The 22,635-nt window shown below is 41.7% G+C and overlaps 2 protein-coding genes across 3 annotated transcripts; both read left to right on the forward strand.

Moving 5' to 3' along the window:
* Nucleotides 1–621: 621 nt before the first annotated feature.
* On the forward strand, nt 622–11,582 carry LOC105895134 (vitellogenin-like). The gene is made up of 30 exons (XM_031574711.2): nt 622–755; nt 1,172–1,320; nt 1,411–1,561; nt 3,413–3,570; nt 3,668–3,833; nt 3,932–4,057; nt 4,146–4,364; nt 4,467–4,684; nt 4,925–5,010; nt 5,172–5,296; nt 5,386–5,487; nt 5,595–5,714; nt 5,992–6,178; nt 6,292–6,385; nt 6,474–6,659; nt 6,773–6,917; nt 7,030–7,246; nt 7,326–7,573; nt 7,832–7,870; nt 7,970–8,032; nt 8,284–8,490; nt 8,596–8,738; nt 9,013–9,151; nt 9,516–9,645; nt 9,770–9,953; nt 10,042–10,136; nt 10,254–10,348; nt 10,583–10,748; nt 10,841–11,002; nt 11,388–11,582. The coding sequence occupies exons 1-30, from the start codon at nt 729–731 to the stop codon at nt 11,489–11,491; spliced, it is 4,251 nt and encodes a 1,416-aa protein (XP_031430571.1). The 5' UTR covers nt 622–728; the 3' UTR covers nt 11,492–11,582.
* LOC116222051 (vitellogenin-like) lies at nt 630–22,266 on the forward strand. Of its 2 annotated transcripts, XM_042708958.1 has the most exons (34): nt 13,617–13,671; nt 13,790–13,810; nt 13,917–14,068; nt 14,163–14,414; nt 14,503–14,649; nt 15,065–15,213; nt 15,317–15,467; nt 15,560–15,717; nt 15,799–15,964; nt 16,048–16,173; nt 16,266–16,484; nt 16,573–16,790; nt 16,880–16,977; nt 17,067–17,191; nt 17,291–17,395; nt 17,483–17,602; nt 17,738–17,924; nt 18,076–18,175; nt 18,313–18,498; nt 18,592–18,700; nt 18,786–18,993; nt 19,082–19,338; nt 19,542–19,586; nt 19,723–19,806; nt 19,909–20,115; nt 20,218–20,360; nt 20,448–20,586; nt 20,678–20,807; nt 20,930–21,113; nt 21,199–21,293; nt 21,387–21,481; nt 21,559–21,724; nt 21,817–21,978; nt 22,095–22,266. In XM_042708958.1, exons 1-34 carry the CDS (start codon nt 13,632–13,634, stop codon nt 22,196–22,198), a joined length of 4,848 nt encoding a protein of 1,615 aa, XP_042564892.1. In that variant the 5' UTR covers nt 13,617–13,631; the 3' UTR covers nt 22,199–22,266. The 2 variants fall into 2 exon arrangements, with proteins under 2 accessions (XP_042564890.1, XP_042564892.1); XM_042708956.1 differs by lacking the exons at nt 13,617–13,671; nt 13,790–13,810; nt 13,917–14,068; nt 14,163–14,414; nt 14,503–14,649 and adding an exon at nt 630–755.
* Nucleotides 22,267–22,635: the final 369 nt, after the last annotated feature.

Consider the following 22,635-nt stretch of genomic DNA (forward strand, 5'->3'; position numbering starts at 1 on the left):
GTGAAGGTTAAGCTCAAAATCATATCAAAACATTTTTGGAAAATCATGCTGGCTGGCAGACAAAACGTACACTATTTCAAAATATATATTAAAATACAGATTGTATATTGTGTATGAGTTAGGGAATGTGAATGTGAACTGCTCCATTCTCCCGATAGATTAACTGAAGATTAATTTGTTGTGTAGGTAACAGTGGCAGAATTTGCTTTCAATTAATTTATTATTGTAACTGAAAGTTTAATTGTGAATTCCTAGCTTGCTGATCCTGAGATCTTCGAGTACAGCGGTGTCTGGCCAAGGGACCCCTTCGTTCCAGCCACCAAGCTCACCTCAGCTCTGGCCGCTCAGTTTCTGATTCCCATCAAGTTTGAGTACACTAATGGTGTGGTCGGCAAGTTGTTTGCCCCAGCTGAAGTCTCCACTACAGTGCTGAACATCCACAGAGGTATCCTCAACATTCTTCAGCTCAACCTCAAGCAGAACCAGAATGTTTATGAGCTGCAAGAGGTGGGACCATAAACCCAAAGAATCGTTTTGTTTTTATTGTTATTGTTTTCAGTATAATGCCATGTAACACATATGTCAAATATAACCTCAACAACCTCAAGGCTGGAGCTCAGGGAGTGTGCAAGACCTTCTACGTCATCAGTGAGGATGTCAAGTCAGAGCACGTTGTTGTCACCAAGTCCAAGGATCTCAACAACTGCCAGGAGAGGATCATCAAGGATATGGGCCTGGCTTACTTGGAAACACTGGTAAGCAAAACAAGGTCACTTAGTTTAGATCTGGTGATGCTTGGCCATGTACATTTTCTAACTGACTTGCAGCAAATACTTAAAGGTTCACTGCCATCAAGCCTTTTCCTCTACTTACTGAATAGTCACTAATCACCTTCTATTCTGAAGAAATAAACACACTTTCACTTTATGTACACTGTGCTTTCTTTTAATTATATTACTGTCTTTTAATCAAATGTTTTTATTCTATTTTATATTTTTATTTAGTTATATTTTTCTATCTTTTATTGCTTTTCAATCTTAAGCAACTTGGTCTTTATTTTTCCTTTGGGTATTCCCTTTTTATCATGTAAAGTACATTGAGTTGCCTCTGTGTATGAAGCCTCCATGCTTACCTTGCATTGCCTAATAACTGTCCAATCTCACAAATACAGAAGTCAAACAGCCTGACTGGAGCCGCAACCTACAGCTACATCATGAAACCAAGCGCCTCTGGTGCTCTGATCACTGAAGCTACAGTCTGGGAACTTCATGAGGTCACACCTGTTGCTGAAATGGGTGGAGTTGCACAGATGGAAGCCAAGTATGAGCTTTACCAGAATTTTAAACAGATTAAATATAACTACAAATGCATTCTTGCAAGCTAAATTCAGTCTTTTTACTGTGATTACAGACAAAGCCTCACCCTCATCGAGGTTAAGAGGACTCCAATTATGCAGGCCAATGCTGATTATGAGGCCCGTGGAGCTCTGCAGTATGAGTTTGCCACTGAAATTCTTCAGACTCCCATTCAGCTTATCAGAATCAGTGACCCGGCAGCTCAGGTAATGCTAGCTAGAGGTTAACAACATTTTCTCTCTGAACATTTCTGAACAGTCTTTTTTTGAATGTCTCTTCCTCTCAATTAAGTTTTCTTCAGTGTGGCTCCACAATACATTTCCTTAGTATTAAACATGTTAAAGCAGCACTAAGGAGTTTTTGGCTTGGAGCTCCTCCTAGCGGCGAAACCTGTTGAAATTTGCTTTCCTCGTTCATGACAAACTAGCGAGTCAACAACTTTGCTATCACAGTGAAACATCAAGCAAGTACAAGACAAGACAAAGCAGGACAGCAAATAAACCAGTGGCGGCTCCTGAAAAAATTCTCAGGGGGGGCAATTTTTTTGATAATGATTAAGGCGACCCATTCAGTAGGTACATTAGGTTAGCTGATTAACTCATACAGCAATACCTTTTTGTCCACTATTGGCAACACACAACAGTAATATTTCCCCTCTTGCTACATAGCTAGAGTAGCAAGTTACAGGTGGAAAACTATGGAAGAAAGTTGCATCCAGGAGCCTTCATAAGCAAACATGATGTAGCTCCACATTAAATGATCCCACTTTTTCATTATCCACATGTCTCAAATGTTGTATGATGTAACATAGCTTAACAGGACACATGATATGTCCAGTAACAACATAAAGAAGGGGGCAACATATAAGTCAAAACCAACACTATTTATTGACTGATCTTAAAAGTATTGGCTTACAAAAGCAAAATAAGTCATCACATGAAAAATTATTCAGTGTTAGTGCAAGAAGCGAACTGTGAAACACACTGTGAAACCAATGAAAAGTGACAGTGGTATATAGAAATACATACCGCGTTAGCCTCTTCACGACCGCAATTTTCTTTCGTTCCAATTCTTGGATGTAGGATTTCCCTCCCTTTGTAGAAACCTGTTGAATGGATACATTTGGTCCAGGAAGTCCTAATTGTTTTGTTGTTTATTGATTTATCTTCATTAGTACGCCGACTAAAAAGGCGTTTCTGTCAAAGAGCGAATCGAGTTGTTGCACTGAACAGGAGCCATCTTGACAAAATATGCCTCTGTCGAAGCTGTATGACATTCTTATAGGCTTTTACGTCCATTACTTATGACACGACATGGAGGGGCGAGCCCTCCCGGAAGCCATAGAGAATGCATTAATAGCCCTGTTTTGTAAAAAAATAAATGGATTTAACATGGGAGTCAATGGGAGAGGTCTGGGGCGATTTTCATTTCGGCCCAAATCGCCCAGAAGGTGCAGGGCCATTTGAAGCACGACTTTTGCCTTTACTGCCTGGCTGTTACCTGATTGGACAATGACATTTAAAGGCAGATCAGACGGTCTAGTGGTAGAATCCGACAGAAAAAATATATAATATTTACATTTAGTCATTTAGCAGACGCTTTTATCCAAAGCGACTTACAAGGAAATTGCATTTATACATCAGGATTTTTTTTTCTTTTTTTTTTTTTTTCTTCACTTTTCCCGTAGGCAGTGCGTCGCCCCAATCGCCCTTATGGACAAGCCACCCCTGAAATAAACTACTTACTAATCCAGCAGAAAGATGGCTAGCTCTGAATCGAAATCGCTACCCGATCCTAGTCGCGCATGCTCAGACACAAAGGACCGGGCGGCTCCAGAAATCCTACAGACCGCAGTAATTTCCCTACAGACCCCCGATGGCAATGGCGGAGAGGCCATTCTCCATATTAAAAGTAATTGTAGTGGCACAATTATTTTGAAGCTGTTATTTTAAGGTAGAATTGTTACATAGTGTTACTTTAACTAATACATTTCCTGAGTATTAAACATGTTAACTAATTCCTGAGTATTAAACATGTTAACTAACTCATCATCGCAGGCTGTGGAGATTCTGGACCACCTGGTTGCAAACAATGTGGCTAAGGTCCATGAGGATGCTCCTCTGAAGTTCCTCCAGCTGATCCAGGTGTTGCGTGTGGCCAGCTTGGAGAACATTGAAGCCATCTGGAGTCAGTTTAAGGCCAGACCAGAATACAGGTATGACATTATTACTTTTCTGTAATTAGCCTTTAATAAAGTAACAAGTCTGTACAATACAGTGTTACATCCAATATTTGTCATATTATTGTTGCAGGCGTTTTATCCTGGATGCCATTCCTGTTGTTGGAACACCAGCTGCTGTGAGGTTCATCAAGGAGAAGTTCCTGGCTAAGGACATCACCGTTGCCGAAACAGTTCAAGTTCTTTTGGCTGCTGTGCATATGGTTCCTGCCGATGTGGAGATCATCAGACTCATCTCTGTAAGTTGGCAGAAGAAGTGTAGATTTAAACTAAAAAGTTCTCCGTAAGGACAACACTTATTTTAACACTTATCGACTCTTTTCTCCTAATCAATCAGACCATGGCTCATCACCGCAAGGTTCAGGTACACCCTGTTCTACGTGAGATTGCTATGCTGGGTTATGGCACCATGATTGCCAAGTACTGTGCTGCAGTTCCTACTTGCCCAGCTGAACTCCTGAAGGTAAATGTTTTCCCTTTATCCTCAAAATTTTCACTGAATTTACATATCATTTTTTTCTGAAGTGAGTGAAACTAACTTCTTTCTCCAGCCCATTCATGAACGTGCAGCTGAGGCTGTTGCCAATGCTGATATTGATGAAATCACCCTACTGGTCAAAGTTATGGGTAACGCTGGTCATCCTGCCAGTCTTAAACCAATCATGAAGATCCTCCCTGGATTTGGCTCTGCAGCTGCTTCTCTCCCCATCAGAGTTCAGGCTGATGCTATCTTGGCCCTGAGGAACATTGCTAAGAGGGAGTTTAAGTTTGTAAGTGTGCCTGCCTGTCCATGCTGTTTACATCATTGCTTTCTCTGAGTTGATTCATTGGTCTCTGTATATGTGATGCAACTTGGCTGATTTCTGAAACAGGTTCAGCCAGTGGCCCTTCAGCTGTTCATGGACAAGACTCTGCACCCCGAGCTTAGGATGGTGGCCTGCATTGTGCTGTTTGAGACTAAACCTAATGTCGCACTGGTGTCTACTCTCGCCAATGCGCTGAAGAAGGAGACCAGCCTGCAGTTGGTCAGCTTCGCCTACTCCCACATGAAGGCCCTGTCCAAGGGCAACGCCCCAGACCTTGCCCCTGTGTAAGTGTTAGCTGATTTTTCTTTGCTACGTTTATTACCATAATGGACCAGAGGCCCTTCTCATACCCCATCCCCATATGTCTTGAAGTGATCACAAAATAGATATATATATATTTATATATATATATTGTCAAAAATGCTCTCAAGTTTTGTAGTTATTGCTTGTGTGGATTTCACCATGTGGTCATTAAATATGCATATAAGCATAAATGATGTATTGGTTCCTCATGCTGTCACCAGTAATATTGCCATGAAGATCCTGAACCCCAAGCTGGACAGACTGAGCTACCGTTTCAGCAAAGCCATCCACCTTGATTTCTACAGAAGTACAAACTATTTTCATTATCATAAAAAAACGAAACTTTGCCACACAGCTTTATCCACAGTAAAATATCTCTGTTTTAATTTGTCCCACTCCCCAGATAATAAATCCTGAATGAATTTTAAAATGTCTCCAACTTTAACATGAAATTCTCTATTTTTAAAGGTCCCATGATGGCTGGTGCTGCTGGTAGTGCTTTCATCATCAACAATGGTGCCACCATTCTGCCCACAGCCGTTGTGGCCAAAGCTCGTGCCTATCTTGCTGGAGCCGCTGCCGATGTTCTTGAGGTTAGGAGAAATTGAAAGTTCTTTAGCTTGCCATAAAATAATCTTTTTGAACTTCATCAACATCAGTCGTCTGATTGATTTTCCCTCAGGTTGCTGTGAGGACTGAGGGAATCCAGGAGGCGATCATGAAGTCCCCAGCTCTGGCTGAGAACACTGACAGGTTGACCAAGATGAAGCAAGTCCTGAGGGCTGTAGGTCGCAGTGTTCCCTACATCTGTAATTAAATTGAAAACCATTCTTGCTCTTTTCTTTCATATATTTGTAATGCTTTTGTATATATTCACCTGTCTGTTCAAAGATGAAAGAATGGAGGGCCCTTCCTCAGAGCCAGCCTCTGGCCTCTGTGTACGTCAAGTTCATGGGACAAGAAATCGCATTTGCTAACATTGATAAAGCCCTTGTTGAACAGGCAGTTCAGGTATGTCCAATTTGTAAATTAATGACTGTAAGTGTTATTAACTTGTAAGCCCTAACAGAAGAGATTCCTGAAAAAAAATCAGAAATGTATACAAAATCTAGTCCACTTGTTGATTTTGCTCTGTATTTTCAGATCTTAATAGAAAACACAATACAGAACTTATCATGAAGGTTTTCTATGTATGTTTCAACCAGTTAGATTCGATTTAATTTTCTATGCTATGTGAGAGATCGGGACTCAAAAGCAGGACTTAAAAACTGTCACTGCTGATTTCCAGCTTGCCACTAGTGCCGATGCCAAGCTCCTGCTGAAGGATGCCCTGAAAGCACTGCAGAGTGGCATTTCAGTTCAGGCCGCTAAGCCTCTTCTGGCTGCTGAGATTCGTCGCATCTTCCCCACTGCTGTTGGTGTGCCAATGGAGCTCAGTCTCTACTCTGCTGCTGTTGGTGCTGCCACCGTTAAAGGTAGGACTGTATTATGATTTCACTTCCATACTAGGAGGTTTTTCCAAGGTAGCTATTATTTGCAGTGGATACAAATATCACCGCCTGATCAATTTTTATATAAACCCTTTTAGTTCAAGCCTCCATCAGCCCACCTCTTTCTGAGCCTCTCAGTGCTGCCGAGCTGCTGAATGCAGACATTAAGTTGGAGGTTGAGGTCACTCCAAGGTAAGAAGAAGATAAGATACATTCACACTATTACGTGGGTGCCCAATGACTATTGGTGAAATAAGTAGTGTTTCTTCTCATTTCCTAGCATCGCCATGCACACCTTTGCTGTGATGGGAGTCAACACTGCCTTGATTCAGGCTGCTGTCATGGCTAGAGCCAAGGCTGTCACTGTGCTGCCCGCTAAATTTGCGGCAAGAGCAAATATTCCCAAACTGAAATTCAAGGTTGAGGCTCTCCCTGTTGAGACACCTGAGCACATTGCAGCAGTGCGGTAATGATACTCAAAGCTATTTGACTGTATGAAAATCACCAGAGAGATAGATCATGGTTGTAACAATACAATGTTGAAATAACACAATATTATGTTTGGAAATATTCTGGCAGCTTTGAGACCCTTGCAATCACCAGAAACATTGCAGATCTTGCAAGTGAGAGAATCACACCCATGGTCCCTGTGATTGTTGCAGCTGATCAGCTGTCCAAGCAAAGGTTTACATCTAAGATGTCAGCCTCACTTGCTAGTGATATGGTAAGACACTTAGTACATGTGATTCCTCTCACACTGCTACTGTGTAACAGACCTCACCCGTGTTGCCATCTCCATAGTTTTACACCCCCGTGTCTCTGCTCGTTTGTTCCAGGCCCGATCCTCTGAGGTCATTTATTCTGATCTGTCGTCTGAGGTTGCCCCTCAGCTGAATGCAGGAACACCAATTCACAAGATAATTTGTGTCCCAGCTCCCCTCTTGGGAATCAAGGGATGCTTTGAGCTCACCTCTAGCAATGCTGCTCTCATCAAGAACACACCTCTGCTTAACTTGATTGGACAGCATGCAGTCTTTGTTGCTGTAAGACCTGGTAAGAAATAATCATGTTATTGTTAGACATTCCCATATCTCTTGCAATTGTCTTCATACTGCTTTCCTGTTTTCTCTAGCTGATGGTCCAGCCATTGAGAGAGTGGAGATTGACATTGACCTCGGACCCAAGGCCGCAGAGAAGCTTGTGAAAGACCTGCCTACACTCCAGGACGCTCCAGAGGGCAGGAACATCTTGCTGAAGCTCCGGAAGATTCTGGAAACTGGCATGAGGAACATCTCCAGCAGCTCCTCCAGCTCCTCCAGCCGACCGAGCTCCTCCTCCTCCTCCTCCAGCAGCTCCAGTTCCGCCAGGCGTTCATCCCAGGTGAGGTGATGCATAGGATTGGCACGCCATTTCCAGACATTGGTCTGCTGCGACAAAATTCCACCAAAAAGGATTGGATGAACCAGTGTCCTTAGCTCACTGATTGGCCCTCTAGAAGTTTTGCTGAGCAAACTTTTCTCATCTGAGCTTACAGAGCATGATTCCAGGGATTACTGAAATAATATATATAGCATCACGTGTATTAGCTAAATTCAAACTAGGAAATTAAAATAAATCTTTCAAATGTATCCCTTGCAGGAAACAATGTACAAGTTCACCAAGAACCACGTCCACCTGGTAATGATCATATTATGAGTTCTTATACAATTATTTTTGCATTCCCTTGCTATTTTGTACAGTGTCTTAACTTCTGTCAATTCTGTCTCTATCTTACAGCACAGAACCAGCGCAGATTTGAGCAGAAGTAGTGCATCCAGCTTTGAGGCCATTTACAAGCAGGTAAAAAGTGAATTTATACTATTATCTCCTTATGTCAAAACTGATTAGATCAAATCAGTGTGATAACCACAATTCATTTGATTATTACAACATTTCATGTAAAGTTATGGTTTATAAATCAGTTACATAATTTGTTTTGTGGTTGATACATTTTTAAATAGTTAAAACTCAGTTCAGAAAAAAAGAACCCAGCACTTGTAGATGTTTTGCTATGTACGTCTTTACTAAAAAATCTTTTCTACCATTGCTAGAATGAATTCCTTGAGGACGCCATCGCTCCTGCTGTGGTGGTCATGTTCCGTGCTGTGAGAGCCGACCATAAATTGCTGGGATACCAGGCTGCTGTCTACTTTGATAAGGCCAACAGCAGGGTGCAGACCATCATCTCTGCTCTGGCTGAAACTGACAACTGGAAGTTGGTTGCTGATGGTGTCCTCCTGAGCAAACACAAAGTCATGGTGCGAATCCAACCTCCTTCTTCTATGCCTTCTCTTAATCAGCATAACATTGACACTTAACTTTTGTGATGTAATATCTATGTATTATGAAATTTCTGTTATCAGGCTAAGGTTGCCTGGGGAGCACAGGGCACCGAATATGCCACCATCTTGAAGGCTGAGACTGGACTAATAGATGCAAGTCCTGCTGTCCGTCTGGGATTTGAATGGGTGAAGATCCCTGCCATTGTCACAGTCTATGGCAAGAGGTAACCTGTCGTCCAAGACAGAGATATAGTTCAATGCAATTCAATTTTATTTATATAGCACCAAAACAATACAATTATCTTAAGGCACTTTACAGAGCCCAGGGCCTGAACCCCCTTAGAGCAAGCACAATGGCGACAGGGGCAAGGAAAAACTCCCTGTTAATCAGGAAGAAACCTAAAGCAGAACCACGGCACATAAGGGGGGGGGGGGCATCTACTCAAGTTTGATGTGCCCCTATGAATATTAATTGGCTGTTATTCTGTGTCCACCTAGACTGACAAAGTATATCCCAGGTGTTGCTCTGATTGCTGGAATCACAGTGACCGAGGCCAAGAACACTGCAAAAGATATTGAACTGACTGTTGCCGTCCCCACCGATAGGTCCCTGAATATCATTCTGAAGACCCCCGAGGTAAATTGTTATGCTTTAAATGAATCCCCTGAAAACCCATCTCTCTCCCTCAACTCTAGCTCTCGTTTCGACATTGCCTTATGCTAATGATATGTAAAGTCCAACCCCGCAAGTTGAGGGGATTGGTCCCTTAGGTATGTGACAAATGACACCCAGGCTGTCTGGTTTTGTGTTTTTGAGACAATCATTGGTTCCAAGGTGGAAGTACTCAGCCATGGCGTTGACTGCTTATTTCTCTCATGATATGTCGTGTACCATATTTAAAAAAAAAAACATTATATGGACTTGTTTTCATTGGATTGGGTATTTAAGGTTACTACTTAATATTCTGTACTGCTATGTTTTGTGGAATATTCTTCTGTAGATGACAATGTCCAAACTGGCTTTGCCTCTACCCATCCCCCTGCCAATCAGAAAAGAGGATGTTGACCGCCTCTTTCCAGAGGAGGATATGACTGAACATTTTAAAACTCTTTTCGCTGAAGCCACCTCTGGTATGTGAAAGAAATCAGAATCCTTATTTCCAATTATGACGACTGCTGTTCAAGATCTTGAAACGGATTATTCTGTGATACTGTCAGTATTGTCATGTTTATCCTTTGTTTTGTTTTTTTACAGCTCAATGTACCAGTACCCACGACATGCTGACCACATTCAACAACAGGAGGTTCAGGAACGAAGTGCCACTCTCCTGCTACCAGGTCCTGGCTCAGGACTGCACATCAGAGCTTAAATTCATCGTTCTCATGAAGAAGGATCGGATCACTGAGCAGAAGCACCTCAGTGTGAAGTTGTCTGACATGTGAGTGATATATCAGTAGTGTTGTGCTACACCATAACTAATTTACTATGCTTCGTTCATCATATTTAATATCGTCGCCTCTCTACAGAGATGTGGATCTGCACCCCATGGGCAAGGACGTGCTTGTGAAGGTGAACGGACTGGAGGTTCCTCTCTCTGGCCTTCCCTACCAACATCCAACAGGTCTGTCTTCTCTCTCTTGTTGCCGTGGAAATACTGATCATCATAACAGCTCAATGTTTCAGGTTATTTGCATTAAGGTATGAGGTTCGTTGTTTTTGTTGCCCTTTATTACTTTAGAATCCATCCTGATCAAAAAGAAAGGTGAGGGTCTGTCCCTTTATGCCCCGAGACTGGGCCTTCAGGAGGTTTATTTTGACAAGGACACATGGAAGGCAAGTACAATATTCCATGGGTGTGCTGTGATTGATGCCCTTACTTTTTTTATTGTTTTATTGGGATTTTCAAAGAATTATACAGCACAATATACATTGTTGCATAATTGGTGTAGTCAAGATCAACATAACATAGACATAACATATAATAACATACTGTACACAATAAAGGCAGGGTCATTGATGCCCTTAGTTTAATAAGAACGTCAAACTAAGAAAAACTGTGTCCTTCAGGTTAACGTTGGGGACTGGATGAAGGGACAGACTTGTGGTCTCTGTGGTAAAGCCGACGGAGAGATCAAACAGGAGTATTCCACACCCAATGGTTACCAGACCAAGAGCCCTGCCAGCTTCGCCCACTCCTGGGTGCTTCCTGCCGAGAGCTGCCGTGACAGCACTCGTAAGAAAGATACCTTTTAGCAATCACATACTGATTTTTAGGCAAAGGTCTGTCACATGTAATGTGCTGACACATCTTTGTATTTGTTTCAGAGTGCCGTCTGAAGCATGAATCTGTGAAACTGGAGAAGCAGATGATTGTGGATGGACAGGAGTCTAAATGCTACTCTGTTGAGCCAGTGCTGCGCTGTCTGCCTGGTTGCCTGCCAGTGAAGACCATGCCAGTCACCATCGGATTCCACTGTCTGCCCACCTGTGAGTATTTGGTTCTGTATTTGGTTGGCATTAGGCTTTCAAAATATGGCAGAATAATGAAGTAGAGACTGAAGGAGGTATAACACAACATCTTGTTGCAGTTGTTCTATTTGCTGAACTATACAATGCTCTTTACATCTACTCCAGATATCCAAGAGTGTCATGTGATTATGAAAAAGCAAGAGTGTCAGAAGAATATATATATGTATATGTATATATATATATATATATATATATATTGGACAAATGTTGTAAAAAACAATATTTTTTGGGGGGGGGATCTTACAGCAAACATTCTGGTATCTATAACAACATGATTTCTGCTGTTTAAAACTATCCTGTGAAGTTACAGGTTTATCTGAAATGGTCTTTTTCTCCTTTTTAGATTCCAGCTCTGTGGATCTGAGCAACATCTCTGGGAAGAGTGTGGACCTAAGGGAGACTTCAGAGGCCCATATGGTATGCCAGTGCAACGACCAGTGTGCATAGAGTGATCACGATTTGTTGTAATATGATATTATGTTCAATATTTGTTTAAAGGTGTAATTACTGAATTCAATAAAAGCCCCATTTGAACCACCCTCTGTGTATATGCACTGGTATCTAAACCTAATTCATATTTGTGCTGAAAGCCTGTGTGTGTGTGTGTGTCATGAAGCAGTGTGTGATTATAGAGCAAGGAATACTTTTTCTGACAATCCTTTCAGTGCAATCTGTGTATGTGAGGATGCTGTTCATTGATTACAGTTCAGCATTCAATACCATAGTCCCCCTCCGCCTGGTCGTCAAGATAAGGTTGCTGGGGATCAACACCCAAATGTGCAACTAGGTGCTCAGCTTCCTCACTGACCGACCCCAGGTGGTGAGAGTGGGGGGTGGGTGTTACCTCTGGGCCATAGTGGTTTCTGTGGGTGTTATTTTTATACTCGCTGAGCTTTAAAGGCATATTGAAAACAAGACCCAAAATGGTGGATGTTGGAAAAAAACATAGCCACATGTCTGCTGAAAAAGCAGAATAATAAGAAATACATGGCCATCATCCAGAGTCCAGAAATACAAATAAACCTAGGAAGGTATCCATTTGTAAAAAGCATAACCTTCTATGGTTACGGTTTTATTTTTAAATAAATGGTTGTTTCTTTTTTTCTTCTCGGATGTATATCCACTTTTGACAAACCATAAAAACCAGGGAAAAAAGGTTTTATTTTATCATGATTTTGATGTGTCATCTTGCAATTAAACTCAAAGATTCTTACACTGATTATGAGCATTCCCTCTCTGGAGAGATACATTAAGATTTGAAAAAAAAACCTTAATGAGCAACAATCAAAATATGAATTAAAAAATATAAATATTGTGCATACCTATTCTGAGCTAAATACATACCATCAGTGCTGGAAATTGCCTTTTAAAAGAGAGATATGGAAATAAGGAATTTGTTGACTGGGTTTCGTCATACAAGTAGGTTTTCAGAGAATTACTGTAAGAGAATCTAAGACATAAATATGTAGAAGAAAAGTGTGGAATTTAACAAGTTTTTAGGAATATTGAAAATGCTTTTGAAATTATTTTAGTTGTAACACACTATGAAAATAAAACATGGTACCTGCAGAATGAGACAATTTTAGGCTTGAGAGAAGTATTATTACCAGTTATAAACCAGATAGGCTATCTGTAATTGTTCATGGAAATCCCTGACATGACCTGAAAAGTTGTCCTGAAATGACCCATGAGCACATCTGTTGATCAACCTGGAATGTGCCCAACACAATGTCAGTGTGTTTCATTAGCTGAAGAATTACCATGACAAATGTCAGCATGAGTAAACCTATTACCCAATGTCCAATAAACCAAGTCCTGACCTGAAGTGTCGCCTAACTCTGAATTAATTCAGGTAATAAACTGTATGAACTTATTTGATGAAAATTACAGGAATGTAAGATTGGTAACAAGAAAGTGTAGATGAATGTGTTAGAAGTCTTCTGGGTAACACTTTACTGAGATAGTCCACCTACAGACATCAAGTTCAGTCTTTGTAATAATTCACTGAACATCACTTTAACCAAACCCAATCCTTCACCATCAATCGTGGTTAACAGCGTTTGCATAGATAGTTTGTATATATAATACATATAATACAACCTCTCTATAAAATTACATATAACAGAACTTCTAAAACATACCTGAAGGTATGAAATTGTACCAATACATGTTGTTTTTGGCCTTCTGAGAAAGAGACACTAAGGACCGTAACCCTTCCAATTCCTCAAAATACAAAATATCAAACCATCTTATCCCTGTTCCTTAACCAAATGTTATGCCATGCAGGTATGTAATGAGATGTCTTAGCTTCCAGAGTACATTTATATGAACTTTAACTTTAACAGAATTGTTGTGGTTCTGGTAGAGTGTACCAAAAGCCCTAATGTCCCAGACACTGATATGAGAGGAGAGGAGGGCAGGCCAGCCTAACCTGTTCAGGTCATGAGCATCTAACCTTGAACCAACCACGTGTGCATCACAACGATTTGGTAAAAGAAGCCTCAAAGTAAATGATATATTGGGTGATGTCAATAAAATGTGGGCTTTAAAAGCAGTGTGTTGGTGTGGCTCTTTCCATCCAGCTGCCATGAAACTGGTTGTGCTTGCACTGACTCTGGCCCTTGTGGGTAGGTGGCTTTTGTCCTTAGTTATTTTATTAAAAAGTACCCATTGTATTCTAATGCCATTTTTAAATGTACTATTTCATTTAATATATATTCAACTATTTCCTAACTTTTTCCTCAGCGAGTCAACATGTGAACCTTGGTAAGTGACAAATTAAGCATTTTGAAATATCAACTGCCTTCTCCATTTTACCAAGTAAACTAATATAGTAATAGATATATAGTAAAAAACATACCCCTTTCGACAGCTCCTGAGTTTGCTGCCGCTAAGACCTATGTGTACAAATATGAGGCACTGCTCCTGGGCGGTCTCCCTGTGGAAGGTCTGGCCAGAGCAGGACTGAAAGTCAGCAGCAAGGTTCTCATCAGTGCTTTGGCTGAGAACACCTACTTGCTGAAAGTAATAGAATATTCTATTTCCTCTACTTCAAAAGTGTATTTTAAAATGAGTTGAATCAATGATTAGTAATTAATGCTCAATTTCACTTCATTAGCTCTTGGATCCTGAGATCTTCGAGTACAGTGGTGTCTGGCCAAAGGACCCCTTTGTCCCAGCCACCAAGCTCACCTCAGCATTGGGTGCTCAGCTTCTGATTCCCATCAAGTTTGAGTACGCTAATGGTGTGGTCGGTAAGGTGTTTGCTCCAGCTGAAGTCTCCACTACAGTGCTGAATGTCCACAGAGGTATCCTCAACATTCTTCAGCTCAACCTCAAGAAGACCCAGAATGTTTATGAACTGCAAGAGGTGAGACAAAACAACATGAAGAATCATATTCTACTATTTTCACGTGATTTCCTGCCATATTACTAATATGTCCATCTTTGATCTAAAGGCTGGAGTTCAGGGAGTGTGCAAGACCCACTACATCATCAGTGAGGATGTCAAGGCAGAGCGCATTGTTGTCACCAAGTCCAAGGATCTCAACAACTGCCAGGAGAGGATCATCAAGGATTTGGGCCTGGCTTACTTGGAAACACTGGTAAGCAAAACTTGGTCACTTGGTTTAGATCTGGTGATGCTTGGCCATGTACATTTTCTTATGTAAAACTGACTTGCAGAAAATACCTTACTTTCCTTTAGTCACTACCAATGGGGAACTGATGTCTTAGGTTCAAATGAACACAGTTCCCCTTGATGCACTTCGTGCTTTCTTTCAATTATATTCTTTCAAGTATCTTTGAATTGTATTACTGACTTTTAATCACACGATTTTATTCTATTTTATACATTTTTCTATCTTTTATTGCTTTTCAATCTTAAGCACTTTGTCTTTATTTTTCCTTTGGGTATTCCCTTTGCTTTTTATCATGTAAAGTACATTGAGTTGCCTCTGTGTATGAAGCCTCCATGCTTACCTTGCATTGCCTAATAACTGTCCAATCTTACACATACAGAAAGCAAACATCCTGACTGGAGCAGCAACCTACAGCTACATCATGAAACCAAGCGCCACTGGTGCTCTGATCACTGAAGCTACAGTCCGGGAACTTCATCAGGTCACACCTGTTGCTGAGATGGGTGGAGTTGCACAGATGGAAGCCAAGTATGGGTTTTTATCATAGTTAGCATTTTCTCAATTCACCAAATAGAGCTAATTTGTTGATTTAAGGCCAGATTACATGTGTTCTTTTACACCACGATTACAGACAAAGTCTGACCTTCCTGGAGCTTGAGAAAACCCCCATTGTGCCCATCAAGGCAGATTATGTGGCCCGCGGATCCCTGCTCTACGAGTTTGCCACTGAAATTCTTCAGACTCCAATTCAGCTCCTGAGGATTAGTGATGCTCAGGCTCAGGTGACATTTTTACATTGCATACAATTTCCTGTATGACACCATTTTCTAAACAAATTTTCAGATGTCTCACAATCTCTGTACATTTTTTTCAGATTTTGGAGATTCTGCACCATCTGGTTGCAAACAATGTGGCTAAGGTCCATGAGGATGCTCCTCTGAAGTTCATCCAGCTGATCCAGGTGTTGCGTGTGGCCAGCTTGGAGAACATTGAAGCCATCTGGAGTCAGTTTAAGGCCAGACCAGAATACAGGTATGAATTGCCTCTTTTTCAGTATTTAAAGCAAATATATGTATGTACATCTTCCTGTACTGACTAACATGATTATTTCAGACGTTGGATTCTGGATGCCATTCCTGTTGTTGGAACACCAGTCGCTTTGAGGTTCATCAAGGAGAAGTTCCTGGCTGAAGACATCACCATTCCTGAAACAATTCAAGTTTTTTTGGCTGCTGTGCATATGGTTCCTGCTGATGTGGAAATCATCAGACTCATCTCTGTAAGTAAACAAAAGCATTGTAGGTTTTAATAACATTCTTTAGTAGGAAATATATTTATAACTCCTCTTTTTCAATCAAACAGACACTGGCACACCACCACAAGGTTCTGGCAAACCCTGTTCTGCGTGAGATTGCTATGCTGGGTTATGGTACCATGATTGCCAAGCACTGTGCTGCCGTTCCTACTTGCCCAGCTGAACTCCTGAAGGTAACTATTTTCCCTTTATCCTCAGAATTTTCCCTGTATTTACATATCATTTTTTTCTGAAGTGACTGAAAATACTCAACTTCTTTCTCCAGCCCATCCATAAGCTTGCAGCTGAGGCTATTGCTAAGGCTGATATTGCTGACATCACCCTACTGGTCAAAGTTATGGGTAACGCTGGCCACCCTGCCAGTCTTAAACCAATCATGAAGATCCTCCCTGGATTTGGCTCTACAGCTGCTGCTCTCCCCATCAGGGTTCAAGTCGACGCCATCTTGGCTCTCAGAAGCATTGCTAAGAGGGAACCTAAATTGGTGAGCCTAGCCACATTTCTGTCGACATGGGCCATTGGAGAAAATCAAGGTTTCATTTCTTATTGTTTATATGTATTCGGTCTTGTAGATTCAGCCAGTGGCCCTGCAGCTGTTCATGGACAAGGCTCTTCACCCTGAATTGCGTATGGTGGCTGCTGTGGTTCTGTTTGAGACCAAACCCACAGTTGCACTGGTATCTACTATTGCTAGCGTTCTGAAGAAGGAGACCAGCATGCAGATTGTCAGCTTTGTGTATTCCTACATCAGATCCCTCACCAGGAGCACTGCCCCAGACTACGCCACTGTGTAAGTGCACCCTGTTATGGCTTTCCATATTTCATTTTTCTCATGAACCATGTTTGGTAGTCTAACACGACAATTCATGCCCATTTTAGTGCTGCTGCCAGCAATATTGCCATCAAGATCTTGAGCCCCAAGCTGGACAGACTGAGCTATCGTTTTAGCAAAGCAATCCACCTTGATATCTTCAGAAGTAAGCATTTTCTTTTCAATTTTCTTAATAAATCCTGAATGAATTTTAAAATGTCTCCAACTTTAACATTACATTCTCTATTTTTAAAGGTCCCATGATGGTTGGTGCTGCTGGTAGTGCTTTCATCATCAACGATGGTGCCACCATTCTGCCCACAGCCGTTGTGGTCAAAGCTCGTGCCTATCTTGCTGGAGCTGCTGCTGATGTTCTTGAGGTGGGTTAAATAACAATAAGCTCGAATAAAGTGTACGACTGAAACAACTTCCATCTCTGAGATCACCATGCTCCTCTGATCACACTGTCTCTCTCTCAGGTTGGAGTTAGAACTGAGGGAATTCAGGAGGCCCTTCTGAAAACTCGTGTTTTGAAAGATCTGGAGGACGACAGGCTCACCAAGATGAAGCGCGTCATGAAGGCAGTAAGTAAAGGTTAAATTAATTTTCTAAAATGAATATAAATGATGTCATGATTCAGTGTGTAACAAAGCATCTTCACTATGATGCAGATTGCAGAATGGAAGGCCTTGCCAAAGAGCCAGCCACTGGCATCCATCTATATCAAATTCTTTGGACAAGAGATTGCCTTTGCAAACATTGACAAAGCTATTGTTGATCAAGCAGTTCAGGTAAGGAATTTAGTTTTCATTGTTTCCACTTCACACACTAGAATTATGAGCTGTATTTTAGTGCATTGTTTTAGTGGGGCAGTGTGTGAAAGGTTATTTTCAGTATGGACATGTTATTATCTTTCCCATCTCCAGCTTTCCACTAGTGCCGATGCCAAGCTCCTGCTGAAGGATGCCCTGAAAGCACTGCAGAGTGGCATTTCAGTTCAGGCCGCTAAGCCTCTTCTGGCTGCTGAGATTCGTCGCATCTTCCCCACTGCTGTTGGTGTGCCAATGGAGCTCAGTCTCTACTCTGCTGCTGTTGCTGCTGCCACCATTAAAGGTCGGACTTGACTGATGATCATTTTATTTCTGCCCATTGTGATATAATATAGGTATCCATAAACAATATATTTCCCTTGCTCTTTTTTTTTGTCCTTTTATAACATTTGTAATTCTATAATTACCTGACATCTTTCCTCCGCATGTTACAGTTCAGGCAATCATCACCCCACCTCTACCTGAACTCAGTGCTGTCACTGCTGCTGAGCTTCTGAAACTAGACATTAAGCTCTTGGCTGAGGCCACTCCAAGGTTCACCTCTTCTTACAAATCCACAACACAGCCACACATAGTCCTTGCTGCGCAGTATTTTAACATCCACACACGTTCCACATAGTGTAGTAATTCCTCAAGTGCAGGTCCTTAAATGTTTTTATTTCCTTTTCTAGCATCGCTGTGGAAACATACGCTGTGATGGGAATCAACACTGCCTTCATTCAGGCTGCTGTCATGGCTAGAGCCAAGGCCCTCGCTGTGCTGCCCGCTAAACTGGAAGCAAGAGCAGATATTCCCAAACTGAACTTCAAGATTGAGGTTCTCCCTGTCGTGACACCAGAGCACATTGCTAAAATCCGGTAAAGATACTAGTGTCCATGCGATTTAAATATAAAAAATAGGTATGATGTGTCATATTTCTTTGTAATTTATCCATATTAATTTGTAACTAGTGTTGAGACCCTGGCTTTCGCCCGCAACATTGAGGATCTTGCAGCTGAAAGAATCACACCAATGGTACCAGTTATTGCTGCACAACGGATGTCTATTGATCGTAGTTTGGTAGGTCTAATGGAAACTTCTTTTCATGCTTTGAGGCATTTTCTGACTCTGTTCTGCAGTGTGAACCTGATTCTTTCTACCACAGTCTTCTGAGATTTCCTACGAGGCATCATCTGAAGTACAACCTCAGTTGAGAGCAGGAACACCAATCCACAAGATCATTTGTGTCCCAGCTCCCCTTCTGGGAATCAAAGGATGCTTTGAACTCACCTCTAGCAATGCTGCTCTCATCAAGGACATTCCTCTGCTTAACCTGATCGGAGAGCATGCAGCTCTTCTTGCTGTGAAACCAGGTAGGTTTTTTTGTGTGTGTTTTTTAAATGAATTTCTGCAGCGGATAGCTCAGTCAGTTTAAATATGTTTTTTTTTCTTTTTGTGTAGCTGATGGCCCAGCCATTGAGAGACTGGAGGTTGAAGTACAAGTTGGAGCCAAGGCTGCAGAGAAGCTCCTGAAGGAGATCAACATTATTGACGAGCTGAGCCCTGAGGGAAGAACCATCATTACTAAACTGAAGAAGATCCTTGAGCCTGCTCTGAAGAGCTCCAGCTCCAGCTCCAGCTCCAGCTCAAGCAGCCTCCTCAGCTCCTTGTTCAGCTCCTCCAGCTCTTCCAGCTCCCATAGCTCCAGCATGTCAAAGGTGAGTTTGGGCCACATCACATCATATATCTTTTTTTTCCATGAAAAGATATCTCAAAATTGTATTTGAAATGACACATTATTATAACTGTGAGCATTTGACTTTAATGTGCCTGGAGGTTGTTTTCAGTTGCTTTGTTCTACATTTGGTTTCACACAAAGTAAAACATGCTTTTGACATTTTTTGATCTAACTAACTCATAGGTTTCACTTAAGGAGTATCCTTTCAAGAAATTCCACAAGGATCAGGTAATTCCCCTTATTCTTTTAAATGATGTATCTATTAGTATTTTCATCCATTGAATGTAAGAAATGAATATATCCACTGGAATTGCATCAGTAGTACAAATGAGGTCTGTCTTTGATAACTGTGCTTTACTCTCAGTACCTGGTCTCTCAGGGAATCTCCGCTCAAGAACTCAGAAGCAGTGGAAGCAGTGCATCCAGCTTTGAGGCCATTTACAAACAGGTGAGGTCCATCAAATGCTGCAAAGCTCAAAGCAATGGAGTGGGTCTGGGTGAAAATGAATACGAAAATGAAATGTGTGTCACTTTTTATCCGTACTTGAAGACTAAGTTCCTTGGTAATGCCGTCGCTCCTGCTGTGGTGGTCATGTTCCGTGCTGTGAGAGCCGACCAGAAGTTGCTGGGATACCAGGCTGCTGCCTATCTTGATAAGGCCAACAGCAGGGTGCAGACCATCATCTCTGCTCTGGCTGAAACTGACAACTGGAAGTTGTGTGCTGATGGTGTCCTCCTGAGCAAACACAAAGTCATGGTGCGATTCTGTCACATTTCATGTTATATTCATTTAAGGCTTTAAAGTCATTTTGAGACTTTGGTGTAAACATTTAAGCATTTGCATCGTCTGTGAAATCAGGCTAAGGTTGCCTTTGGAGCAGAGTGCCAGGAATTTGCCACCATCTTGAAGGCTGAGGCTGGTCTCCTTGGTGCAAGCCCTGCAGCCCGTCTGGAGGTGGAATGGGTGAAGATCCCTGCTATTGTCACTACCTATGCAACCAGGTACTCTGTCATTAAACAAAGAGTTATATTTCAAAGCAAATATCAATTCCATACACTTGACATTGTACATTATCTGTGTCCCCCAAGGCTGGCTAAGTACATCCCTGGTGTTGCTTTGATGGCCGGAATCACTGTCAGTAAAGCCAAGAACATTGAAAAAGAATTGGAACTGACTGTTGCCATCCCCACCGAGAGGACAGTCGATGTCATTGTGAAACTGCCACTGGTAAATATCTCCAAATAGTTTCATTGTGATGATTTCTAAACGCATCAGTCGTGTTGATGTTCGTCACACTGTATGCTTTGTGTGTGTGTAGATGACTCTTTCCAAACTGGCCCTGCCTCTGCCCATTGCCCTGCCTATTGGTGCTGACGCTGTTATCCGCGCCATTCCCGAGGACAACATTCTTGACCAGTTGTATTTCCTGTATGCAGAGGCTACCTCAGGTAGGCGTAAACATCTGAGACAAGATTAATGTTCCGCCTAACTGTTAGTGCCGTCTCATGACATTTCATTTATTTCATCAGCAATTCATTCATGTGAATCTATGGTACATCATTTCTTTCAGCTCAGTGTAGCATGGTCCGAGACACACTGACCACATTCAACAACAGAAGGTTAAAGAATGAGATGCCACTCTCCTGCTCCCAAGTGTTGGCTCAGGACTGCACATCAGAGCTTAAATTCATGGTCTTGCTGAAGAAAGATGAGCTCAGTGAACAGAACCACATCAACGTGAAGATTGCTGATATGTGAGTATTCTTTAATAGTGAGTACCCCATTATATCATAATGATGGAGTTCGGAAAGCTGAAGATTTTGCTGTGACCTTTTTCAGGGATGTTGACCTGTTCCCCACTGGAAGTGATGTACTGGTAAAGGTTAACGGAATGGAGGTTCCTATTTCCAGCCTTCCCTACCAACATCCCTCAGGTAAACTAAACATATTCATGTTCATCTTCTATTAATCCAAAAATACTGATTTGCTTATAATTTCTGTTTATAATAAAATGGTTCTGGTTTTAGGCTCCATCCAGATCAGACAGAAAGCTCAGGGTCTGGCACTTCATGCTCCTAGCCTTGGTCTTCAGGAGGTTTACTTCAGCAAGGACACATGGAGGGTAAATACAGCTTACATGTGCAGTAACACTTTAAGAAATACAAAAGGACTAAACCTCAGTACAACTGTGTCCTTCAGGTTAATGTTGTGGACTGGATGAAGGGACAGACTTGTGGTCTCTGTGGTAAAGCCGACGGAGAGATCAGACAGGGGTACTCCACCCCCAGTGGATACCAGACCAAGAGCCCTGCCAGCTTCGCCCACTCCTGGGTGCTTCCTGCCGAGAGCTGCCGTGACAGCACTCGTAAGAGAGTTACCTTTCAGCAATCACTTACTGATTTTTAGGCAAAGGTCTGTCACATGTAATGTGCTGACACATCTTTGTATTTGTTTCAGAGTGCCGTCTGAAGCATGAATCTGTGAAACTGGAGAAGCAGATGATTGTGGATGGACAGGAGTCTAAATGCTACTCTGTTGAGCCAGTGCTGCGCTGTCTGCCTGGTTGCCTGCCAGTGAAGACCATGCCAGTCACCATTGGATTCCACTGTCTGCCCACTGGTATGTCTCAGATGCTACTTGATGGATACTTAAAAACTGATTTCCTAGTTGATCTATACATTTGTGTTGTGAAGAGCCAGCTTATCTGACACTACTTGTCTTTTTCTCCTGTTTAGGTTCAAGCTCTGTGGATCTGAGCAACATCTCTGGTAAGAGTGTGGACCTAAGGGAGACTGCAGAGGCCCATATGGCATGCCAGTGCAATACCCGGTGTATATAGAATGTTAAGATTTGAACCTCAAATATGTCCTAACCCCTGTACGTGAAATAAAGTTATTGCAAGTTGAATTTGTCTCTGAAACTTTCTTAGGAAAAAAACATTGGTGCAATGGTGCAACATTAGTGATACCAAAATGTTAAATACAAAGACATAAAAACTACACTCTAATTGGAGGCAATACTTTTTTCTTTTGGAGATACCATATTCAAGCCTTTGTGTTCCAAATACATACCTTAGCCCTGTTTTTAAATCATGACATTATCATACAATATGGCACTTAGATGCAACCAGCATGGTTATCCTTCTGAGATGTCTTTGAAAATGTTTTTAACGATGTTGTAAGCCCCTGAGCATTTAATGTGTGGGGTATACCATTGCCCACCTCATTACACCCCCTCAAATTGACCGAGACCGTATGATTTATGTCTATGACAGAG

The sequence above is a fragment of the Clupea harengus genome, chromosome 10, assembly GCF_900700415.2.
Source record: "Clupea harengus chromosome 10, Ch_v2.0.2, whole genome shotgun sequence".
Lineage (NCBI taxonomy): Eukaryota > Metazoa > Chordata > Actinopteri > Clupeiformes > Clupeidae > Clupea > Clupea harengus.